The following is a 20,772-nucleotide window of genomic DNA, read 5'->3' as shown; positions in this document are numbered from 1 at the left end:
GGTCTCTTGTTGCATGCCAGGCAACCCCTTGGCCCAAAGGTAGCCCACTCAGTGCCTTCCAATTGTCATCATGGACAGTGGTCAGGGATGATGGGAGTTGGAGTCCAACAATATCTGGCTGTCATTGTGTTGTCTCCAACACTAGTCCTACTCAGAATAGACCCACTGAGTACGACTAATTTATGGCGATTAATTAAAGCGGGTCTCCTCTGTGCAGGACAAACGTTGCCTGCAGACTTCTAAGCTGAGAGTCTCAGGTGGGCCACTGAACTAGCTCCAGAGCTTGCCTAGGCAGGACGAGGTAGAGAGGGTGGCTGTGCCTATCGGGAATGGTGGGTGTGCAGTCAGGGAGGCCAACATAAGGTGGAGCGGGAGCCAATGAGAGGCAGAGCCAGTCCATGGTGGTTGTAATAAGGCAAGCAGGTGAGGGCAGGCTGAGATTGGTCGGGCAGTGCCCCATTCTCCCTCAAGCCCAGACTCCACTGGGAAGGCGACCCTCATCTTGAGAGACTCTGGGGAGTAGTTGCTAATCGAAATCGCAGACAGCACTGGCCCAAACTAAGTCGATATCCCACTCTTGTCTAATGTAGCTACCCTGCAGAGCTGGCTTGCGCCTCCAACATTGATTTCAGCACCTGGACAGCTCCTAGCGCAAGAGGAACGCGGCCGCCTCGCTGCCTGCCTTTCTTTTCTCGCACAATGAACTTCGCCGCCACCGACGTTGGCGGGACGCCTCCCTGGCGCCCGGTCTAACAAGCAAGCCAGGAACCCGATACGCTCGCAGCCCCCCCCGCTCGCTCGCCCCACACTTTCTCCTCTCCTACGATCAATAGAGCTCATCAACCACCTCCTCTGCTTAGGCTGAAAATGCCTAGAAGCCTGGCGCTTTGCTCGTAAGCGTTAGCAACCCACTCCCGCCAGCCAGCCCAATCCGCCCCTTTTCTGGACACCAAGCCCTTGGGAAGGGGCGTCTCCCCTCCTCTCCCCCTCCCTGCTTATTGATACGGGGCTTGGCTGGGAATCCTTGTAGCGCTGGGTGGAGTAGGCGCCGGTGATTGGCTACCCGGCAGTCAGCTGCCTGGGCTTTTTGTGCCCTCGCGTGTGCGAGTGTGTGTGAGTGTGGAGGGGCGAGGTTCACAAACCGGTTGCTCTTGACGCTTTCATTTCGTTTTCTCCAAGGCTGGAGATCTTGGACAGAGGAAGCCCTGGAGGAGGAGGAAGAGCGGGGCAGCCGCAGCTGCTGCCCCGTCTCTGCCTCATCCCCGTTTTCTCTACCCAGCAATAAAGGGAAGAAGCCCCAGAAGCACAAGATTTTATCCTCCTTCACCCTGCCGGTGCAAAAAAGAAAGAAACAGAGAATGAATAACCCCAGGGCGCCGGCGGATCAGGCAGGCTGAGCCTCGGGAGGGGAAGCCCTTCGTGCCTCCTACGAAAAGCCACGGGCGAGACCTGAAAAGGGCCGTTGCGGGAAGTTGAGCCCTTCCTCAAAGGACTGAGCCTCGCCCTCACCTCCATCGCTTGACGGCTCCCTCCCTTTTCCTTCTCCTCCTCCTCTCCTTCCTTCTCGCCGAGCCTCGCCCCTGCATGGCGGCGGCGGCGGCGGCGGCAGCAGCAGCTGCTTAACCGCCTCGTCCTCCTTTTGCTGCCTTCAAGCTCCAGCCGCAGCCAGCCAACCTTCGCCAGGATCGCAGCAGCAGCAGCGGCGGCGGCGGCAACCCAGTGAGCCTCGCTCCCTCCCTCCTCCTCTGGCGCTGGGATGCGTCTTCCTCCTCGCGGCTCGGCTGCCAGCTTGGAGTGCTGCGACGCGCTTGGAGCACTATGGCTCGCTTCGGAGACGACCTACCCAGCCGCTATGGAGGTGGTGGCGCGGGTGGCGGCGGCGGCAGCGGCGGCGGGCCGGTGGTGGGCGGCGGAGGCCGCGGCAGTAGCCGCCAAGGACCCCCGGGCCAGCCCGGCCAGCGACCCCAGGTGTACAAACAATCTAAGGCCCAGCGGGCCCGGACCATGGCAATTTACAACCCCATCCCGGTCAAGCAGAACTGCTTCACTGTCAACCGCTCCCTCTTCATCTTCAGCGAGGACAACGTGATCCGCAAGTATGCCAAGAGGATCACGGAGTGGCCATATCCTTTGCTTGGCGGACGGTGGGGGAGAGTTTGGAGGGAGGCGGTTGGGGTCCGAGACTCCAGCAACGCGTGGGGACCGTCCTCCTCCTCCCGCCCCGTGGCCCGAGCACAGGGTAGGCTGAGGGTGCCTTCTGATGAATCTGGACCGCTCACGTGTCATTTTTTAAATAATTTTTTTGCGCGAGTCAAGGGTATGGGGTTCAGGGACAGTGGCAGGTGTTCTTTCAGGCGTGGTTGTATTGGGGAGGCCGAGGGTCGCATTTCATGTGGTTGGGCGTGCCTGGTCCTCTGGGTGAGCCAAGGCCGGACTCCTCTCCTCCATCCCCCAACTTTACATCAAACTCTTCTTAGACTAGATAAATGATTTTTTTAAAAAGTGGGAAGGGGCTTCTCGCTGTAAGCCCCCCCCACTCGCCGTGTGGTGGTATAGATTCCCTGGGACACCTGAGGAAACATGAATGGGGTCTTCCCGTCCCCCCAGGGAGCACTAAGAGGTTCGTGGCACAGTGTGCTCTCCTCTCAGTCTCTGGAGTATTTTCTGTCACCTGAAGCGACAGGTTAACCTCCCTAAACGTTGCCACACCTGACTTGATTCACTTTCCTTCTTCATCCCTCTCTCCAGCTGTTTGTGTGGGTGTGGGTGGGTGGGTGGCAGAGATCTCAGGGTGGGGTGCAGGTTTATTGTTGTCTCCTTTTGGATCAAGAAGGCTGATGAAACTTCCCTCTCTCCCCTTCATTTCAAAGCCTTAAGTTGTTACCACCCAAAATAAGTCGGTTCTTTATACCATACATTTATTAGGTTTTAAAGAAGTTGGTTCATGTCTCTTAATAAGCCACTGTTTCGAGTAAACTGTGTGTCACACAATATCTGCATTTGGGACAATGCAGTTCAAAGCCTTTCTTGAAAAGACTGGTGTAGCTGTTGATTTTGCTGTGGAGTGTGTGTGTTTTTATATTATGTGGTGTGGCTCTACTTCAGCTTTGCACATTTCACTGTGGCATTGTAGAAGCAGTACCTTTCTTCAGAATTCCTGCATGCTCTTGTTAGTTTTAGCTTGTTCATTTCATTTGTGTTCTATGTCAGGATAATCTTACCAGTGCTGGCAAAGTACTTAGATTCTTGTTCTGATAGTTGGGCTGTGGAAGACTTTCAGGGTGATCACCTCTCTAGCTAAGAATATCACCACTGATTTATTTTAAAACCAATTCTGGTATTTGGATTAGATCAATCTTTTTTTTAAAAAGAATTGGGCATGTTTCAGTATATTCTTGTGAGTTGTAAATTGTTGACATGTTATTGATATCTGAAGGGGATGCATTTTGGCAAAACTTACATCAAGCCAAAATCCCTAACTGAAGAAAGCTACACAAGTGTGCCTGCCTTCTACTATGTAAATGTGTGTGTACACAATTGTATATGGACAGAGCAAAAGCTTCTGTGTACACACACACATTGTGCCACAGCCAATTAAATTTTACTAAGAGCAGACCCACTGAAAATAATGGACCTAAATTAGTTATGTCCATTAATTTCAATGGATCTGCTCTGAGTATGTTGAAACACTGGATGCAACCTGATGTGTGCTATGTCAGCACATATGGCACGCAAAATATCTCAGTTTTTACACCATCTGAACCTTCTGCACAAGTAAATAGCCCTATTTGCTATTTCAGAAGCCCGCTCAATTTTGTATATCAGGCGTGCCCATGTCTGACTTCTATGGAGCTGAAAGGACCACAGTCTGTGCACATTACCTCTCTCTCTCCACTTGACCTGACTCCAGAGGAGTCCCATCCTAGGAACAAGTCAGACTGTCAGTTCATCTGGCTCAATGTTGTCTATACTGAGTGCAGTGTCTCTCCATGGTTTCAGACTGGGATGCTCTCCCTGCTGTATCTGGAGTTGCTGGGGGTTGAACATGGGATCTTCTGCATGTGAAGCAGATGCTGTACCCATTGAGCTATATGGCCCTTCCCTGTGCCTTTCTTCCTTTCATGTTGTAAGCAATTGTGGCCATGGTAGTGGAACTGTCTGTAGCAGAATGAGCAAAAAGGAGGTTCTTCCACCCTGAGCTTAGGGTTAGGTTGCTAAGTAATCCCTCCCTCCCTCTGTGTGTGTCCAAATATGTATTGGCAGATCTGTACTAGTGTCAGGAGTGTGCTTTCATGGCAGCATTCCCAGGGGGGTCTCCTGTTGTTTTCTTTTTATCTGAAATCATATAGCTAATAATGCTCGCAGAACAGCAACCAGACCTGCCCTTAGCAACATGGCAAGCTGTTCCCCTTCCCAGTTGAAACTGTGTGCATGCAGGGGAAGTATTGACAGGGCAAACAGAATCCACCAGATTGCTGGAAGAGGCGAATTGGAAGGCATCTGTGCTGCAGCCAAGCTTGGGATAAATGTACCTCAAAGAAAAGCCTTGTGGCAATTCAAGTGTTGCATTTCTGCAAGGCTAGATTCTTACATTGCATGGTGGTGGGGGTGGGGTGCAGAAGCTTATTGGGAACTTCAGAAGCTCTCTAGTAATGCATGGTGATTGTAAGGCAAGCTTCATTTGGAGTGTTTTGGTTGGGGGTGGGTAAGTCTGTTCCAGCACAAGCATCTAGGAGGGCTGGGTGTGTGCTAGTGTGCTGGTGTGCCTACGGCGGTGACTGGTGCAAGGATTAAATCAAGCCGTCTCTGGCACCCAGGGGAGCTCGCTGTGCTGCTGAAACACTTCCCTGCCATCTGGGCCTTGGCCTAGAATTGGGCATGGATCCAGTGATACACACGCTGCAGAGAAGGGAGCTCGCTCGCTCGCTATAAAGGCACAAGGCTACTCTGACATAAATCCTTGCTTGGAAATGAATGAAGATCCATTCTCTATGGTTTCTTTTTCTTTTTCTTTTAGTCAAGCCCTTTTGCTACAAGGCAGCACAGATTTTGCTTTCTATACTGGCTTGGCAAGGCTGTTGTTGTGTAGTGATTCAAAACATGATCTGATATGTGCTGGTTCACATTTCAGCAAAACGCAGAACTTGTTGTGTGGCCTTTTTGGACAAGCTGTCTGCTCTTAACTTCAGCTCTTTCCCGGGGAGGATAAGAATAATGCCAGGCTACTTTACACGGTTTGTGCCGGGATTAGGCCAATGAGTTACTGTATTTTTTGCTCTATAAGACTCACTTTTTCCCTCCTAAAAAGGGGAAATGTGTGTGCGTCTTATGGAGTGAATGCAGGCTGCGCAGCTATCCCAGAAGCCAGAACAGCAAGAGGGATTGCTGCTTTCACTGTGCAGCGATCCCTCTTGCTGTTCTGGCTTCTGAGATTCAGCATATTTTTTTCTTGTTTTCCTCCTCCAAAAACTAGGTGCGTCTTGTGGTCTGGTGCGTCTTATAGAGCGAAAAATACGCTTTTAAAGCTGTTCGTCAGCAGAATGGACTCCCTTGGGAGGTGGTGGACTTTCCTTCCTTGGGGGTTTTTAAGCAGAGGTTGGATGGCCACCTGTCATTCTTTAGTTGAGATTCCTGCATTTGCTGGGGGTTGGACTATATGACCCTTGGGGTCCCTCCCAATTCTACAACTCTATGAAAACGGCATTTGAAAGCATTGGAAACACATACACATGAGTCTAGTTTATTGCTGATTTTCTCTTGCATACTTCTGTTGATCAGTTTTTTTCTTTAACTCTTGCTTCCACTCCTTTTGAATATATGATCTTGGCTACAATCATTGCTAATTGCATCGTCTTGGCCTTGGAGCAACACTTACCAGTTGACGACAAGACGCCCATGTCAGAGAGGCTGGTGAGTACCATTTATTTGGTGGGGGAGGGCAATGTTGTCATTCTTACCCTCTTACTTAATTGTATTTATCTGATTCCACTTATGAAGCACTTCCTGTAAAAATCTGTGTCTGTTGTTGGCATCTGTCAGTAAAGGCTTCAGCCATAAGAATTATTATTATTATTATTATTATTTATCTACATAGCAAGAACAATCTCATATATAAAAAGGATTTAAAGCAATAAAAAACAATAATTTCCCCAGTCCTGTATACATGCAGACTAAGATAAAAATCTCCACTTAAATGGCTCATTGGAAAAAAATGAAGGTCTTCAAAAGGCACCATGCCAGATGTGTAATGGGAGGCAGTTCCAAAGGATCGGTGCCTACTACACTCAAAGTCCAGCATCATGCAGAATCAGGAGTGCCAACTTGGCTCTACGACTGTGGGTGTCCAGGGTCTTGGGTGTCATGCAGTGTACAAGTCCCTGGCACCAAAATTTGTGGGTGCCTTGCGCCTTCATGGGAAATTTTGTGGGTGTTTGGGCACCCATGGCCCCAGGGAATTGGCACCAGTGTGCAGAGAGGACCTCCTGATGAGATGGTGTTGTGATTCACAGCGGATACTCTTATCAGATGGCTATGTTCTGCCATCACCATTGGATGCAGTATGCCTCTGAAAGCCAATTGCTGTGAATGACAAGTGGGGAGCATGGTGTTGTGCTCAGGTCCTGCTTATGGGCTTCCTAGAGAAATCTGGTTGGCCCCTGTGACAACAGGATGCTGGACTAGAGGGGCCCCCTTTGGTCTGATGCAACAGGGCTCTTCTTATTTCTTAACCAGGACAATGTTGAAAGCCTTATCCAATGGATAGCCTTATGTTAATGGAGGATAAGGCTATGTTCTATCTCTACATCCACTGCTGGACACATACGCTTCTGAATACTGGTTGCTGTGAACTGCAGTTGGGAGAGCACTGTTGACCTGTTTGCTCATTTCCCAGTGGGACATCTGGGGATACTGGACTAGATGGCCCTTTTGACTGATCCAGCAGAGCTCTTCTTATGTTCTAACTCTTTATTAGTCTACAGAGGAAGCAAAGTACAGTGGGGGAATGAGCAACTAACTGGTGATGAAGCCGTCAGAATAAGCATCCGGGGAGAAAGAGTCCTAAGATGGAATGCAGGAGGAGTCAGTTTTTGGGTAAACATTGGTTGGGGAGCTGCATTGTGAAGTTCAGAGACGTCTGAATTTCAAAGGATGTCAGTGTTTTGGTTCCAGGACTGTTTTGGAAAATGCGAGTTTAATTGGTTCACTCTCAGATGTGAACGGAATGTCATTCTTCCTCATCCCTATACCAAGGTTGTCGGCTGGCTGAGGCTGATGCAAGTGGTGTGGTCCAGGGCAGTGGCGGAGGAAGCCGCTCAGGCGCCTGGGGTGGTGCACCCAGGGGCAGGGCGAGTCGCCCATAGGGGCGAGGTGCACCATGGGGCCTCTGGAGTCTGCCTGCCTCCTCCCACTCAGTCGCCCTACAGCTGGGGGAGAAGGCAGCGGGTGGACCGTTTGGTCAGCAGGGAGCCTGTGTATGCCCAAGCCGCTGCGTCTCTCCCAGGAGAGATGCGTAGCTCAGGTGCGCTGCAGGTCCTGCAGCGAATGCCACCTGGCATTTTGTCACCCCCCTCAGTGGTGACACCCAGTGGCCTGCACCCACCGCACCCCCTTCCTCTGCCCCTGGTCCAGGGAGGGGTGGGTCTGTGGTTGAAGGAAGTAGCAATTCTGTCTTCTCAAACAGGGTCACATAGAGGCATTTGATAGTTTTGAACTGCTCATGTGAAGGAGAGAAGGAGGGAGGGGGGGGTCTTCTTCTGAAGATGAAATTTGATGGATTTACCATATTCCCTTTAAGAGAAAACAACACTGGGAGCAGCCCACTCACAAGGAAAATAACTTACCAGCAGGCTTTATGGTAATGAGGCAATTATAATATTTCAAATGCAAAGCAGAATGATTTTTGGGATAATCTCTTCATTCTTTATCAGCTGGCAGGGAGGGGGTGGAGGAGAGAAACAGGCAGCCAGGGGTAGACATTTTCCTTGTTTTTTTAAAGGATGCTTTGGAATGTTTCCGAAGCTCAACCTGAGTGGGTATAGCTGCTCCTAGCACAGGGAGATGAAACCTTGAAGCCTCCCTCCTTTGAAACATGTTAAACATAAAAAAAGAACATTGGGGAATGAAGTAAAAAGCTGGGGGTTTTAGGCAATTCCTTTTGCCTGTTTTTAGATGGTTCGTTCCATATTCCACAAGTCAGTTAAGATAACAGTTCCTGGATTTCATCTACTGTTGTAAATGGGTGGAAGCACTCCCAATGTGAGAGTGTATCCAGACTGCCAAGGGTGAGGGCCCACCCTTCCCCTGGGTAAAAGGTAAAGGACCTCTGGATGGTTAAGTCCTGTCAAAGGCAACTATGGGGTTGCGGTACTCAATTTGCTTCAGGCCGAGAGAGCCGGTGTTTGTCCACAGACAGCTTTCTGGGTCATGTGGCCAGCAGGACTAAACTGCTTCTGGCACTCGGAGGACTGTGACGAGTGCCAGAGTGCATGGAAACGCTGTTTACCTTCGTGCCACCTATTTATCTATTTGCACTTTACCTTATCTTTTCCCCCATGGATAGACCAGGTCTGTGGACCAGTTACACCTGGACGGACAGTTACGCAAGGCCCTATGGGAGCCTTGGTCTACAGCCCATTGGTCACAATGGGTAGACCAGGGTATACCAGGTGGCCAGAATTCCCAATGTGTTTCAATTGAGAAAGGGCCTTAGCTCATGGATAGAGCATCTGCTCTGAATGCAGAAGGCCCCAGTATCAATCTCTGGCATCTCCAGGTAGGACTGGGAAATAAGTCCTGCCTGGAACCCTGGAGAGTTACTGTCAACCAGTATAGACAATACTGAGCTAGATGGACCAATCGTCTAATTCAAAATGAGGTAATTTCCTACATTGCTGTGTTCTGTGGCCCATACAAGGGCTCCTTCACATATAGATACTGATCTGGAGGTCTGCACATGGACCACTTCTTTAAAAGTAAACTGATTCACTTGCCTAGCATGAAATTTAAAACTACGTGGTTCCATAAGTTTATCTCTTGGAAGAATGCATTAAAGGTGAAATCTAGGGCTTTTTTAAAAAAATCCAAAACCCTTTACTGAGTATATGAGTTACCATCAGTTAGTTGATTATATTTGTATAAATGTGCATATCATTAGAACAATGTTTTGAAGTGGAATATCATACTTTTAGATGGTGGGCATTAAGATATGTTGTAGCAGGTAACATCTTAGAAGAAGCATCTCCTCCCTGTGATCTTAGAAAAGGCATTCTTCCTTGTATGTGAGAGTTAAGAAAATATGCCTTTTCCAAGTACAGGTGTATATGTGTGTGTGTGTCTCTGTGTGTGTATGGGTTGTATTCAAAGTTAATCTTACTCAAAGTAGAGCCATTAAAATATTGGACATGACTAACTTAGTGTGATGGGACGATGAGCTGCTTGTGTGTAAAATCCTAGTCCCTCAGAGTTTGGTCAAGTTTGCAAACCTCTGTCTGTAACGGAGCCCCTTAAACATGGCTCCGTCAGTCGCTGGCAGATTCCGACAGTGGTTGCTTTCGGAATCGCTTCCAACATAAAAGCTCCTTAACGGAAACACGTCTTCTGGACTCTCTGCGTGACAGTTTCCGGCGAGGAGTGGGTGTCCCTACAGGAGGTCCTGAAACCTCCCCACTGTTTTCGCTGGAAGTGTCTCTGAGCCATCCCTCCAGCTCCCTTTCCCTCAGCTCAGCTCCTCTCCCCCTACTGGTTCCCTCTTCAGCTGCTGAGTCTCTCCCAACCTGTGTGAGCCCTTTCACTTCCCTTCCTTCCGATGGCAGTTCCCTGACATCCACCTCCCCTCCAGGGCCCCCTTCATCCCCTCTCGCCCCCTCCTCTACGGGCGGTGAGGAGGCAAAACCCCGGAATGAACTTCCTTCATCTTCCGATGTCCCGAACACTTCTCTCCACCTGTTGCGGTTCCTGGTCTCGAAGTACTCCTCCTCCTCAGAGTCCATCTCCCCTTCCCCTTCCGATTCCGAGAATCCTTCCAACTCCTCCTCCTCATCGGTGGTCCCAAAGTATTCCCTCCGGAACCTCTCCACAGGCTGAGGTTTCCTTGGGAACCTTTGATGGAACGTTTCTATCAATACCTCGTCATTGATATCTTCTGCCATTACCCAAGTGTTTTCTGACTCCGGTTCTCCTTCCCACGCTACCAAATACTCCACCTGATCCCCCTTCCATCTGGCGTCGAGGATTTCTGCCACATGGCTGCTGCATTCCCTTTCTTCTATGACCGGTCCCCGAGTGGCCATCCCTTCTCGTCCCCCCTCATACGGTGACAGTAACGACCTGTGAAATACTGGGTGCAGTTTCATGTGGTTGGGTAACCGGAGCCTGAAAGCCACTGGGTTGACCTGTTGAATGACCTCAAAGGGACCCAATCTCCTGGGTCTTAATTTCTTACAACCTCCTTTGAACGGCAACCCTTGGGTTGACAGCCACACCCTATCTCCCACCCTTATGGTTTCACCTTCCCTTCGGTTCTTGTCTGCCTGCCTCTTGTATTCTTCCTTCGCCCTTTCTAAGTTGAGTTGGAGCTGACGATGGATTGCTTCCATTTCTTCTACAAAATGCTCGGCTGCCGGGACACCCCATCTCTCCCCTTCTCCCCCTGGGAAAGCCCTGGGATGACACCCATAATTAGCCAAGAAGGGGCTCATCCCTGTGGACACATTCTCGGCATTGTTGTAGGCAAATTCCGCCAGCGCCAACTTTTCTACCCAGTCATTCTCTCTGTCATTGACATAACACCTCAGGTATTGCTGGAGGACCCCGTTTGCTCTTTCCGCCTGCCCGTTGGTTTCAGGGTGCCGGGCAGTCGAAAAGTTGACCTCCACCTGCAGTAAGCTCATGAGCTTCCTCCAGAACCTGGAAGTAAATTGTTTTCCTCGGTCTGAGACCACCCTCAATGGCACCCCGTGCAACCTAAAAATGTGTTCTACAAATAACTTCGCTGTCTCTTCCGCCGTGACTGCATGCGAGCAGGCTACAAAGTGGCACATCTTTGTTAGTAGGTCTACCACCACCATGATGGCTGTTTTCCCCTTGGACTTCGGCAGATCAGTCATAAAATCTATCGACACTGCCTCCCAAGGTCGTTCTGGGGTTGGTAAGGGTTCTAATAGCCCCGCCGGTGCCCGCCTCTCCCCTTTGGCTCGCTGGCATTGCTCACACCCTCTTACATACTCCCGTACATCTTCCCTCACCTTAGGCCACCAAAATTCCCTGGTGACCAACCACATGGTTTTGTGTTGTCCAAAATGCCCCGCCGTGGGGCTGTCGTGCAACTGCTTGAGTACCCTCCCCCTTAAGTCTCCTTCAGGGATATACAGTGCCCCTTTGTAATACAAAGCTCCATTTCTTTCCTCGAAACCCCCTGGTTCCTCTCCCTCACCCCTAAGACCTCTGAGCTTATTCTGGGCGTATTCATCATTCTCTGTTTCCTCTACCAGTTCTCTTTGTCCCACCAATGCCGCCCCACACACCCAGCGGTCCTCTGGAATGACATGTCTCTCTTCGGGTGCTCCCTCCCCCTCCAAATATTCAGGTTTGCGTGAGAGAGCGTCCGCCCTAATGTTCTCTGGGCCTGGCACGTAACAAATCTCAAAGTTAAATTTGGAGAACTCCTGGGCCCATCTCACTTGCCGTTGGTTGAGCACTCGTGCTGTCCTCCAATACTCTAGGTTCTTGTGGTCAGTGCACACTTGCACCTTATGTTGTGCGCCAATTAGCAGGTGCCTCCATCTCCGGAACGCCTCATGAATGGCTAGTAGTTCTCGGTCATACACCGTGTAGTTCCTCTCGGATTTGTTCAGCTTTCGCGAAAAAAAGGCACACGGTCTCCACTCTGACTCCTCCTTCCCTGGCTGCAGAAGCACCGCCCCAATAGCTCTGTCTGATGCGTCAGTTTCCACTCTCATCGGTTTTTGTAAATCCACATGCAGGAGTTGTTGTTCCGAGGCGAAGGCCCTTTTTAGTTCCTCAAATGCTCGCTCCGCCTCCTCAGTCCAAACGAACTTCTTCTTACTGCTGAGACAGTCCGTAATGGGCGCCGTCAGGTGGGCAAAGTTTCGGATGAACTTACGATAGAAGTTCCCAAATCCTAGGAACCTCTGCACATCCTTCCTTGTTTTGGGTGTTTTCCATTCCAGCACCGCCTGGACCTTGCCGGGATCCATGGCCAATCCCTTGTCTGACAGGCGATACCCCAGGAATTCCACCTCCTTGGTATGAAACTGACACTTCTCCAGTTTCACCCACAGCTGGTTGGCTTGCAGCCTGCTCAACACTTCTCTGACGTCTCTCACATGCTGCTCCTCATTCTCAGAATACACCAACACGTCGTCTAAGAAGGCCACACAATTCTTGTAAAGCAAAGGCCCCAGGACGTGGTTCATAAACGATTGAAAGCACGCGGAGCCTCCTTGTAGGCCGAAGGGCATAACTAAATATTCAAATGCCCCCAAAGGGGTGAACATGGTGGTTTTCCATTCATCCCCCTTCCTTATTCGTATCAGGTTGTACGCCCCCCTTAGGTCCAGTTTAGTAAAAATCTTTCCCTTCCTGACCCTTGTCAAAATGTCGTCAATCCTGGGCATAGGGAAAGCCACTGGTTCTGACACTGCATTTAAGGCCCTGAAGTCACACACAAGCCTCGGCTTGTTCGTGTTTTTTTTATCCACAAAAAACACTGGGCTGCCCCCCACCGCCCTGGACTCTCTGATGAACCCTCTCTTCAGGTTCTTGTCAATGAACTCTCTTAGCTCCTGCATCTCTCTGTCTGACATGGCGTACAGCTTGCCTACAGGGAGCTGTGCCCCAGGGAGTAAATTGATTTGACAGTCAAAGGGTCTATGCGGGGGTAGTTGGTCAGCTTCCCTTTCGCTGAAGACGTCGCGGAGATCTGCGTATTGTCGTGGTACCTTCACGTTCTCCGTTACTTCAGTCCCTGCTAGGGTGGCTTGGGCCCCTGCCAAACCCTTTCCCTCTTTGCAGTGTTCTAAGCAATGTGCTGAACCAAAAGAAACCACTCTCTGATGCCAGCCCACCAGCGGATCATGTAACGCTAGCCAGCTCATCCCCAATATAATGGGAGCTCCTCCCAAGGTGGCCACATTAAACGCTATCAGTTCGGTGTGCCTTGCCACCTTCATTATCATTGGGACGGTCTGCAAGCTGACTTCTCCTCCCAACAGCTCCCTGCCATCGATCGTGGTCACCTCCAGGGGGTTGCTTAAAGGGATCGTCTGTATCTGGTGTTCAGCTGCAAACTCTTTGCTCATGAAATTGCAGGAGCTGCCTGAGTCCAACAGCGCCTTTATCTTTAGAGGGTGTCCGTTTGGCAGCTCTAGCGCCACTTCTATCACTAGGGCGGGTTTAGGAGGTTCTGGCGTGGGCACTTTCACTGCTCTTTGGCCTGGCTGCTGTGCCCCGACGGTGGCAGCCAGGCGTTGGCTTTTACTTGCTTCGGTATTTCTTCCTCTCTTCCCTCCACAGCTCCTACCATCCCTTGCCTCTGGGGGCAGACTCTGGCAAAGTGACCTGGCTGTTGGCAGAGATAGCATTTCCGGGCGCCTTTTCCCTCCTTCTTTCCCCCCTCACTGGGCTTTGAAACTGCGCGCGCGCGCGCTGTTCCGATTTCCATCGGCTCTGCCGGCGGGAAAGTTGGCTCTGGAATGTCTGGAATGCGGAACTCCTTCCAACGTTCCCCCTTCCCTTCCCGCCTCTCCAATGCTCTCGCCTCCTGGCGCGCTCCTATGGTCAGCGCTGATTTGGTCAGCTGGTCCATAGACTCCGCCCTGGGCGCCCGGGAAAGTTCGTCTTTCACAGCCGAAGAAAGCCCTTCTTCAAAGAGCATTTGAATGGGTTCCGCCGATAGATCCCACCCCAATTTATGGATCAACATGGTGAACTCAGTCCAGTACTCACGGACAGATCGGCTCCCCTGTTTGCAAGCCATTAACTGTCTGCGGACCACTCCCTGTTCAATATCGCTGGAAAACATCAGATCCATGGCGCGAAAGAACTTCATCGTGTCCTTTAGGACGTCACTATTCGCTGCCATCAGGGGTCTAACCCAGTCTCTCGCCCCCTTTTCAAGATGCCCAATCACGAAAGCCACTCGTGATTCCTCGTCAGGGAATTCATCAAACTGCAGATTGAGGGCATATTGCATCTCTGTCCGAAAGCCATGATAGTCTTTGGGCTCCCCCCCAAACTTCTGCACCAATCCTGGTACCTTTCTGACGAGCTGGGTGTCTTTCCCCTTTTTGTCTGCATCCTGAGCCCTCCTCTCCTCAAGCCTCGCCGTCTGCAGCGCTAGCTGGACCTCCAACACCCGGTACCTTTCTTCCAGGCTTGGACCCGCTCCAGCTCCTGCTTCTCCGGTTCCGGCTGGGTTGCTCATGATGCCTTCTCCTGCACAAGCTGCTCACGAAGACTGTCGGAATGCTGTGATGGGACGATGAGCTGCTTGTGTGTAAAATCCTAGTCCCTCAGAGTTTGGTCAAGTTTGCAAACCTCTGTCTGTAACGGAGCCCCTTAAACATGGCTCCGTCAGTCGCTGGCAGATTCCGACAGTGGTTGCTTTCGGAATCGCTTCCAACATAAAAGCTCCTTAACGGAAACACGTCTTCTGGACTCTCTGCGTGACAGTTTCCGGCGAGGAGTGGGTGTCCCTACAGGAGGTCCTGAAACCTCCCCACTGTTTTCGCTGGAAGTGTCTCTGAGCCATCCCTCCAGCTCCCTTTCCCTCAGCTCAGCTCCTCTCCCCCTACTGGTTCCCTCTTCAGCTGCTGAGTCTCTCCCAACCTGTGTGAGCCCTTTCACTTCCCTTCCTTCCGATGGCAGTTCCCTGACACTTAGGTGAATTAATTTCATTGGGTCTACTCTCGGTAAAACATAGCTGGATGCAACTCTATACATTTTTTGAAGTGTTGCCAAATTAATTGAGGATGTATGTTTAGCCAGTCATCTGTCTTCTTTATGAATTTATTAATTTTATATAAAAATGTCTTTCTCACCCATCTGCTGCCACTTAGGGAAGTTACTAACAATTTAAAATCACAGTGTAATTAAAAAAAGTTAAAAAGGAAAAAAATTGAAATGAAATACCTAGCATTTAAAATACACAATCATACAAAATATAGAGGCAAGAAATATAGAAATCTACAAGCGTCTTAAAATGTGACCACTAGATTGGTTATTTTTTGGTTTGAGACATATTGCTATGGCTGCCTTAACTTAGTTCCCTGAATTATGGTGAAAAATTTCTTATGATTAATAATCATTAGAAAGAAGCATGTTGTTATTAAAACAATTATTAGTTTTTAATAGTAAACTGATAACTATATAAACCCTCCTTTACAAGATTTTTTTGTTATTTGTAAAAAAATCCTACCCTGCCAACAATAAGGAAAAAAAAAATCATGGTGGTTAATGTGAAATCAACATTAAAATTATTATTAGTATTGTTATTTATAAAATTTGTATAATGCCCTTCATCTGAATATCTCAGGGTGTTTCACAGCATAATTAGAGTGGCTTGTGAATAACATTCATGAAAGAAATCCCAAATATGTCACAAATCAGTAGGTCAGATTAATGGAGCAACATGGCTGGATTACGCATCAGAGAAAGCCTGGAAGAACTGTTGCATATGTATTGGATACAGAATATTGTCAATTTTACAATATTTTGGATGAGAAAAACCGTACTGGAAGCCTTGATTTGCCATCTTATTTGCCTGTCTGAAGTAATTAGAATATAAAATCATGATTATGATGATAATTAAATACGTATCTCAATCACCTTTCATCAGAAGGTTCCAGGGCAGTATATGAAAGTGTGAAAATAATTCAAGCATATAAATATGATATATTTGGAACAAATGCACATAACAAGCAACAAAACAAAGAGCAGATGAAAACTTATAACAAAAGGAACAAAAGTAATTGTATCCAATGTGTCATTATTTTGTGAGATGGATTCAAGAGCATCATCGAAGCTCATAATTTGCACCATTAAAGTAAAGCACTCTGCCTGCACTAGCACAAAAAAGGGGGGAAACGCTAAGAAAAAGGGATCTGCAATGAAAATCTTGGGATGAAGGCATTTTAAACATGGCCTGAGCAAATAGGGATGAATGCTTGTTGTCACATAATGACCCTGTTAACAAATCAGAATGAGTGTTCAATAAAGGCCAGATATAATCTAACCTGCGTGTGAGCTTTGTGCAACAGATCAGGATGAATGTTCAACAAGTAAGTCATCTGGGAGAGCCCTGAAGGTTCCAGCCCTTCTGAAATCCAGTTGATCCACTATTTGGCACAGAAAGTGAGTAGGAAATGACATCAATTAGCATATAAAGAGAATCACAAACGGAGGGTAGAGAGCTTTGGAGATGGAGATGGTTGCCAATGCATTTCAGTAAAACTCTTTCGCAAAAGAAGGCAGTGGTGGCCACCAATTTGGACAACTTTACAAGGTTAAGTCCAGTTGCGGATGACTCTGGGGTTGCGGCGCTCATCTCACTTTACTGGCCAAGGGAGCTGACGTTTGTCCACAGACAGCTTTCGGGTCATGTGGCATGACTAAGCCGCTTCTGGTGAACCAGAGCAGCGCATGGAAACGCTGTTTACCTTCCCGCCGGAGCAGTACCTATTTATCTACTTGCACTTTGACGTGCTTTCGAACTGCTAGGTTGGCAGGAGCTGGGACCGAACAATGGGAGCTCACCCTGTTACGGGGATTCGAACTGCCAACCTTCTGATTGGCAAGCCCTAGGCTCTGTGGTTTAGATCACAGCGCCACCTGCGTCCCTTTACAAGAGCACGAGACAAATTCATGGGGGGGGGGAAGGTTATCAGGGGCTTCCTGTCATGATGGCTATACTCTGGCTTCACAGAGGCAATATGCCTCTGACTATCAGTTGCTGGAAACCGCAGGCGGGGAGAGTGTGCTTATTCCTGGTCCTTCTTGTCAGTTTCGTACAGGCATCATCTGTTTGGCCATTGTGAAAACAGGATTCTGGACTAGATGGGCCATTGGCGTGATCCAGCACACTCTTCTTATGTTCTTAAAATAAACTTGCTGTAAAAAACAAATCCAATAACCAACCATCAATATAATACTTAGAAATAAACACAACATTATCTAACCATAATATACACAGCTTACAGTTCTCTCTTCCATGTTTATTCAAAAGTAAGCCCCACTGTAGGCAATGCTAGTCCTATTTGGAGTAGAGCTGTAGAAATTGATGCACAAGACTAAGTTAGGTGCCTTGGATTGTATTCAGCTAAATTCTACTCTGAGAAGGGTAGACACGGAAATCGATGGGTCTAAGCTATTTATTCCCTTTAATTTCACTGAATATACTCTGATTAGAACTAACATTGGGTACTACCCATTAACTTCAAAGGGTAAACTCTGAATTGACCTTAGTTGGGTACAACCTGCTGAGGTTAATGGTGTTTACACTTGAGTAAGCAAATACAGTGTTATGGCCTTAGATCAGGCATGGCTCTACAGCTGTTTTGGGACTACAACTCCCATCATCCCTAGCTAACAGGACCAGAGGTTAGGAATGATGGGAATTGTAGTCCCAAAACAGCTGGAAGGCCAAGTTTGGCCATGCCTGCCTTAGATGCTCAATGTTTAAACAATTCAATGACTGCTGAATTGTTTAAATGCTGAGTGTTTCAGCTATGTGCACTGTGTATTATGGTTAGATACCTGTTGATATTTTTTCTTATTTTAATAATGGCCAGCTGCTCTGAGACTAGTTTTCCACAAATAAGGAGCTTTAAATTCCCCCCTTTTGTCATATTATGTGTGCTATTTTCTCTTCCACCTTAAGCTTGGAGGAAATAATACAGTGGTGCCTCGTAAGACGAAATTAATTCGTTCCGCGAGTTTTTTCGTCTAGCGAATTTTTCGTCTTGCGAAGCACGAAATCCCATAGGAATGCATTGAAATTCAATTAATGCGTTCCTATGGTCAAAAAAAGTCAAAACAAAGCCAAATTTGGTACAACAAGAGTTTATTAAGTGCTCTTTAAAGTCACACATACTGTAAAGAGCATTTCAAAAATTGAAGGAACAATAAATTAAGTTTCTAAATATGACAGAAAAACATTTAAAAATCAACAAAGTGTACAGTACATTTTCTAAGACTCTGGGGGACAACTCGAAGAAGGTTCCTCTTCCACTCTTTGCTTCTTGCTGAAGAACCTGTCCATGGTCTGCTGCTTCATCCGCCTTTTCAGCAGCTCCCTGAAAGGCGACATGACCCTCGTATCAAAAGTGTTCGCAAGGTCATGTGCCACGTTCTTATCAGGGTGGTGCCGCTGTGCAAAAGCCTGCACATCCTTCCACTTCCACTTGCATCCTTCCACTTGCAAACCCCTCCCCAACTGTTCCCCCAGTCACCCACCACACAGAAATTCAAATCCAGATTTTTTTTTTTAAAAAACAGCAGAGTGGCCCAATGGTCACAAAAAATCATAAAAATGCAGAAAAAACACACACAAGCTTCCAGATTGTTGCAAACCCCTCCTCAACTGTTCCCCCAGCCACCCACCACACAGAAATTCAAACCCAGATTTTTTTTTTTTTTTTAAACCAGCAGAGTGGCCCAATGGTCACAGAAAATCATAAAAATGCAGAAAAAAACACACAAGCTTCCAGATTCTTGCAAACCCCTCCCCAACACCTAGTCCTTGAATTCCAAACACCCCAACCCAAAATCCAACCCCCCCAAAAAAAGTTTTAAAAGTTTAACCAAATGGCTGCCAAAGAAGTTTTGGAAAAGCTTCAAAAATCACCAAAGTCTTCAAAAACCTCAAAAAAGGCTACCACACCGCGTGCTATGAGTTGCTCCTCGAAGTCAAGTCGCAACTGCACCTCTTCAAGCAATGCACCCTGGGTATTAACGGTTTTACGAAAAAGGAAAGAAACTTGCAAGACGTTTTCGTCTTGCGAAGCAAGCCCATAGGGAAATTCGTCTTGCGAAGCACCTCAAAAAACGAAAAACCCTTTCGTCTAGCGAGTTTTTCGTCTTGCGAGGCATTCGTCTTGCGGGGCACCACTGTATCTCAGGAAGCCTGTGTCATTATATCTTGACTGAATAGCTTAGTCAGGTCATTAGTGAGTATACCAGGATTTTAAAGTGCCAATTTGTACCCAGGTGAGACCAGCGGGCGTAGCAACCGCCTGCAGTGCCCCAAACACTAAGCAACTGCTGTGATCCCTCAAGCTCCCCTGCCACCCAGAATCCAAACCCCCAATGCACAGAATCCAAACCCCCAATGTGTTGCAGTACAGACTCCCTATGGCACCCTATGACCTGCCCCCCCACTGGCCTAGTGCGGACCTCTCCTGGCTATCTACACTACCGGGTGAGACCAAAACAGTTGTTCAGTAGCAACTTCTGCAAAACCTTTATTGATAAAGGTTTAAAGACGGGAGTTTTGTGAGGAAATGACCTTTGTCTTATGACTTTTGGTTTGAAGTAAGACCAAATCTGCCTCTTGAACGAGTGATACAAGCATAGCATATTTTCAGGTGTGCTTAAGAATTCTGCCATCTGGTATATGGTGGCAGTAGGGATAGAAGGAGCTATCGTTTTTTTGTTTTCTCTGTTCCTCTCCTTCCAAACCTTAAGTTCAGTTCTCCACTTTCTCACAGCAATTTTGAAAAGTCCTAATTTGTCAGCATTTTAGTTCCAACTTCTCCTAATGAGACACTATTGTGTGCAGTTTTGACTAATATCCATTCTTTACACACAATTTTGACTAATATCCATGTTTTACACACAATTTTCTGCAATATGGATGCATTTTTGTTTGGTATTCAAATTCATGGAGGGGGAGTAATTTTCAATTTGGGTTTTCCTCTTCTATCAGCAAAATGTCTTTGGTCCAGTTCTGATGCTGCCCTGTTGATTGATGGTTCCATTCACCCTTGTCCTGCAGTAACTCTTGCTAGAATCATCTCCCAGGAAGGGAATGGATTAATCTGCCCAAGTTGTTTTCTCATCCCCACTCCCAATCTTGAAATCCAGTTCCTCACACTTCTGTAGCGTCTTGCACTTGTTGGGTGGGGGTGGGCAGGTGGGGATCTTAATGAAAACTTATAAGCCTTTTAGAGTCAAATTCTTTCTAATTTTCATTTGTGGTTTTGACTAATATATACATTTGCAAAATAGTTTCCCCTAAAATGATATGCATGCTTCCTCTTAATTTTGGCCCATGTTCTTTGCTTGGAAGATATGCACAACCAAAACCACAAAACTGTAGATTTCAAAGGGTAGCTATACTTTGCATTGTGTATTGGTTCACAAAGTGGGAATTGATTCCTTCCTCTTTAAAATGCAAACAGTATGTAAATTTCTCCCCCAACCCTACTCCCAGTGGCATCCTGCTTGCTTGCGCATGCTGCCCATCCCCTCTAGACCAGAGAAAAGATTGGAGCACATGGTCCTCATTGTAACTAATCCATGCAGAAGGCTTCTCATTTACCCAGGATGTGCTGCTTGTTGGTTCTGACATGGAGGCAGGGCATAGCAGCTTTCTCCCTTATTTAACATGACAGCCTTTTCACTCGGCTAATGGGCCTTGTTCTGTATCCTAACCACAGGCTCTTTAAAAGCAGCGAGGCATGAGCCAGTCGTATTAACCTCTGTTGAAAAGAGGAAGTCTTTTCTTTCGCATGGCACACCTAAGCCTTTTGGGAT

The 20,772-nt window shown here is 47.9% G+C and overlaps 1 protein-coding gene across 13 annotated transcripts in view; it reads left to right on the top strand.

Moving 5' to 3' along the window:
- Positions 1–1,689: 1,689 nt before the first annotated feature.
- The window catches only part of CACNA1B (calcium voltage-gated channel subunit alpha1 B), a 333,802-nt gene continuing 314,719 nt past the window's right edge, over positions 1,690–20,772 (top strand). For all 13 annotated transcript variants that reach the window (XM_080990744.1, XM_080990755.1, XM_080990754.1 and 10 more), the window contains exons 1-2: positions 1,690–2,123; positions 5,805–5,910. In XM_080990744.1, coding sequence (XP_080846870.1) covers positions 1,819–2,123; positions 5,805–5,910 — 411 coding nt within the window. In that variant the 5' untranslated portion in view covers positions 1,690–1,818. The remainder of the gene's footprint in view (positions 2,124–5,804; positions 5,911–20,772) is intronic.

The sequence above is a fragment of the Podarcis pityusensis genome (genome assembly GCF_964106645.2).
Source record: "Podarcis pityusensis genome assembly, chromosome: Z".
NCBI classification, from domain to species: Eukaryota; Metazoa; Chordata; class Lepidosauria; order Squamata; family Lacertidae; genus Podarcis; species Podarcis pityusensis.
The sequence above is the reverse complement of the archived record's forward strand: the minus strand, read 5'-3'. Positions and strand labels throughout refer to the sequence as shown.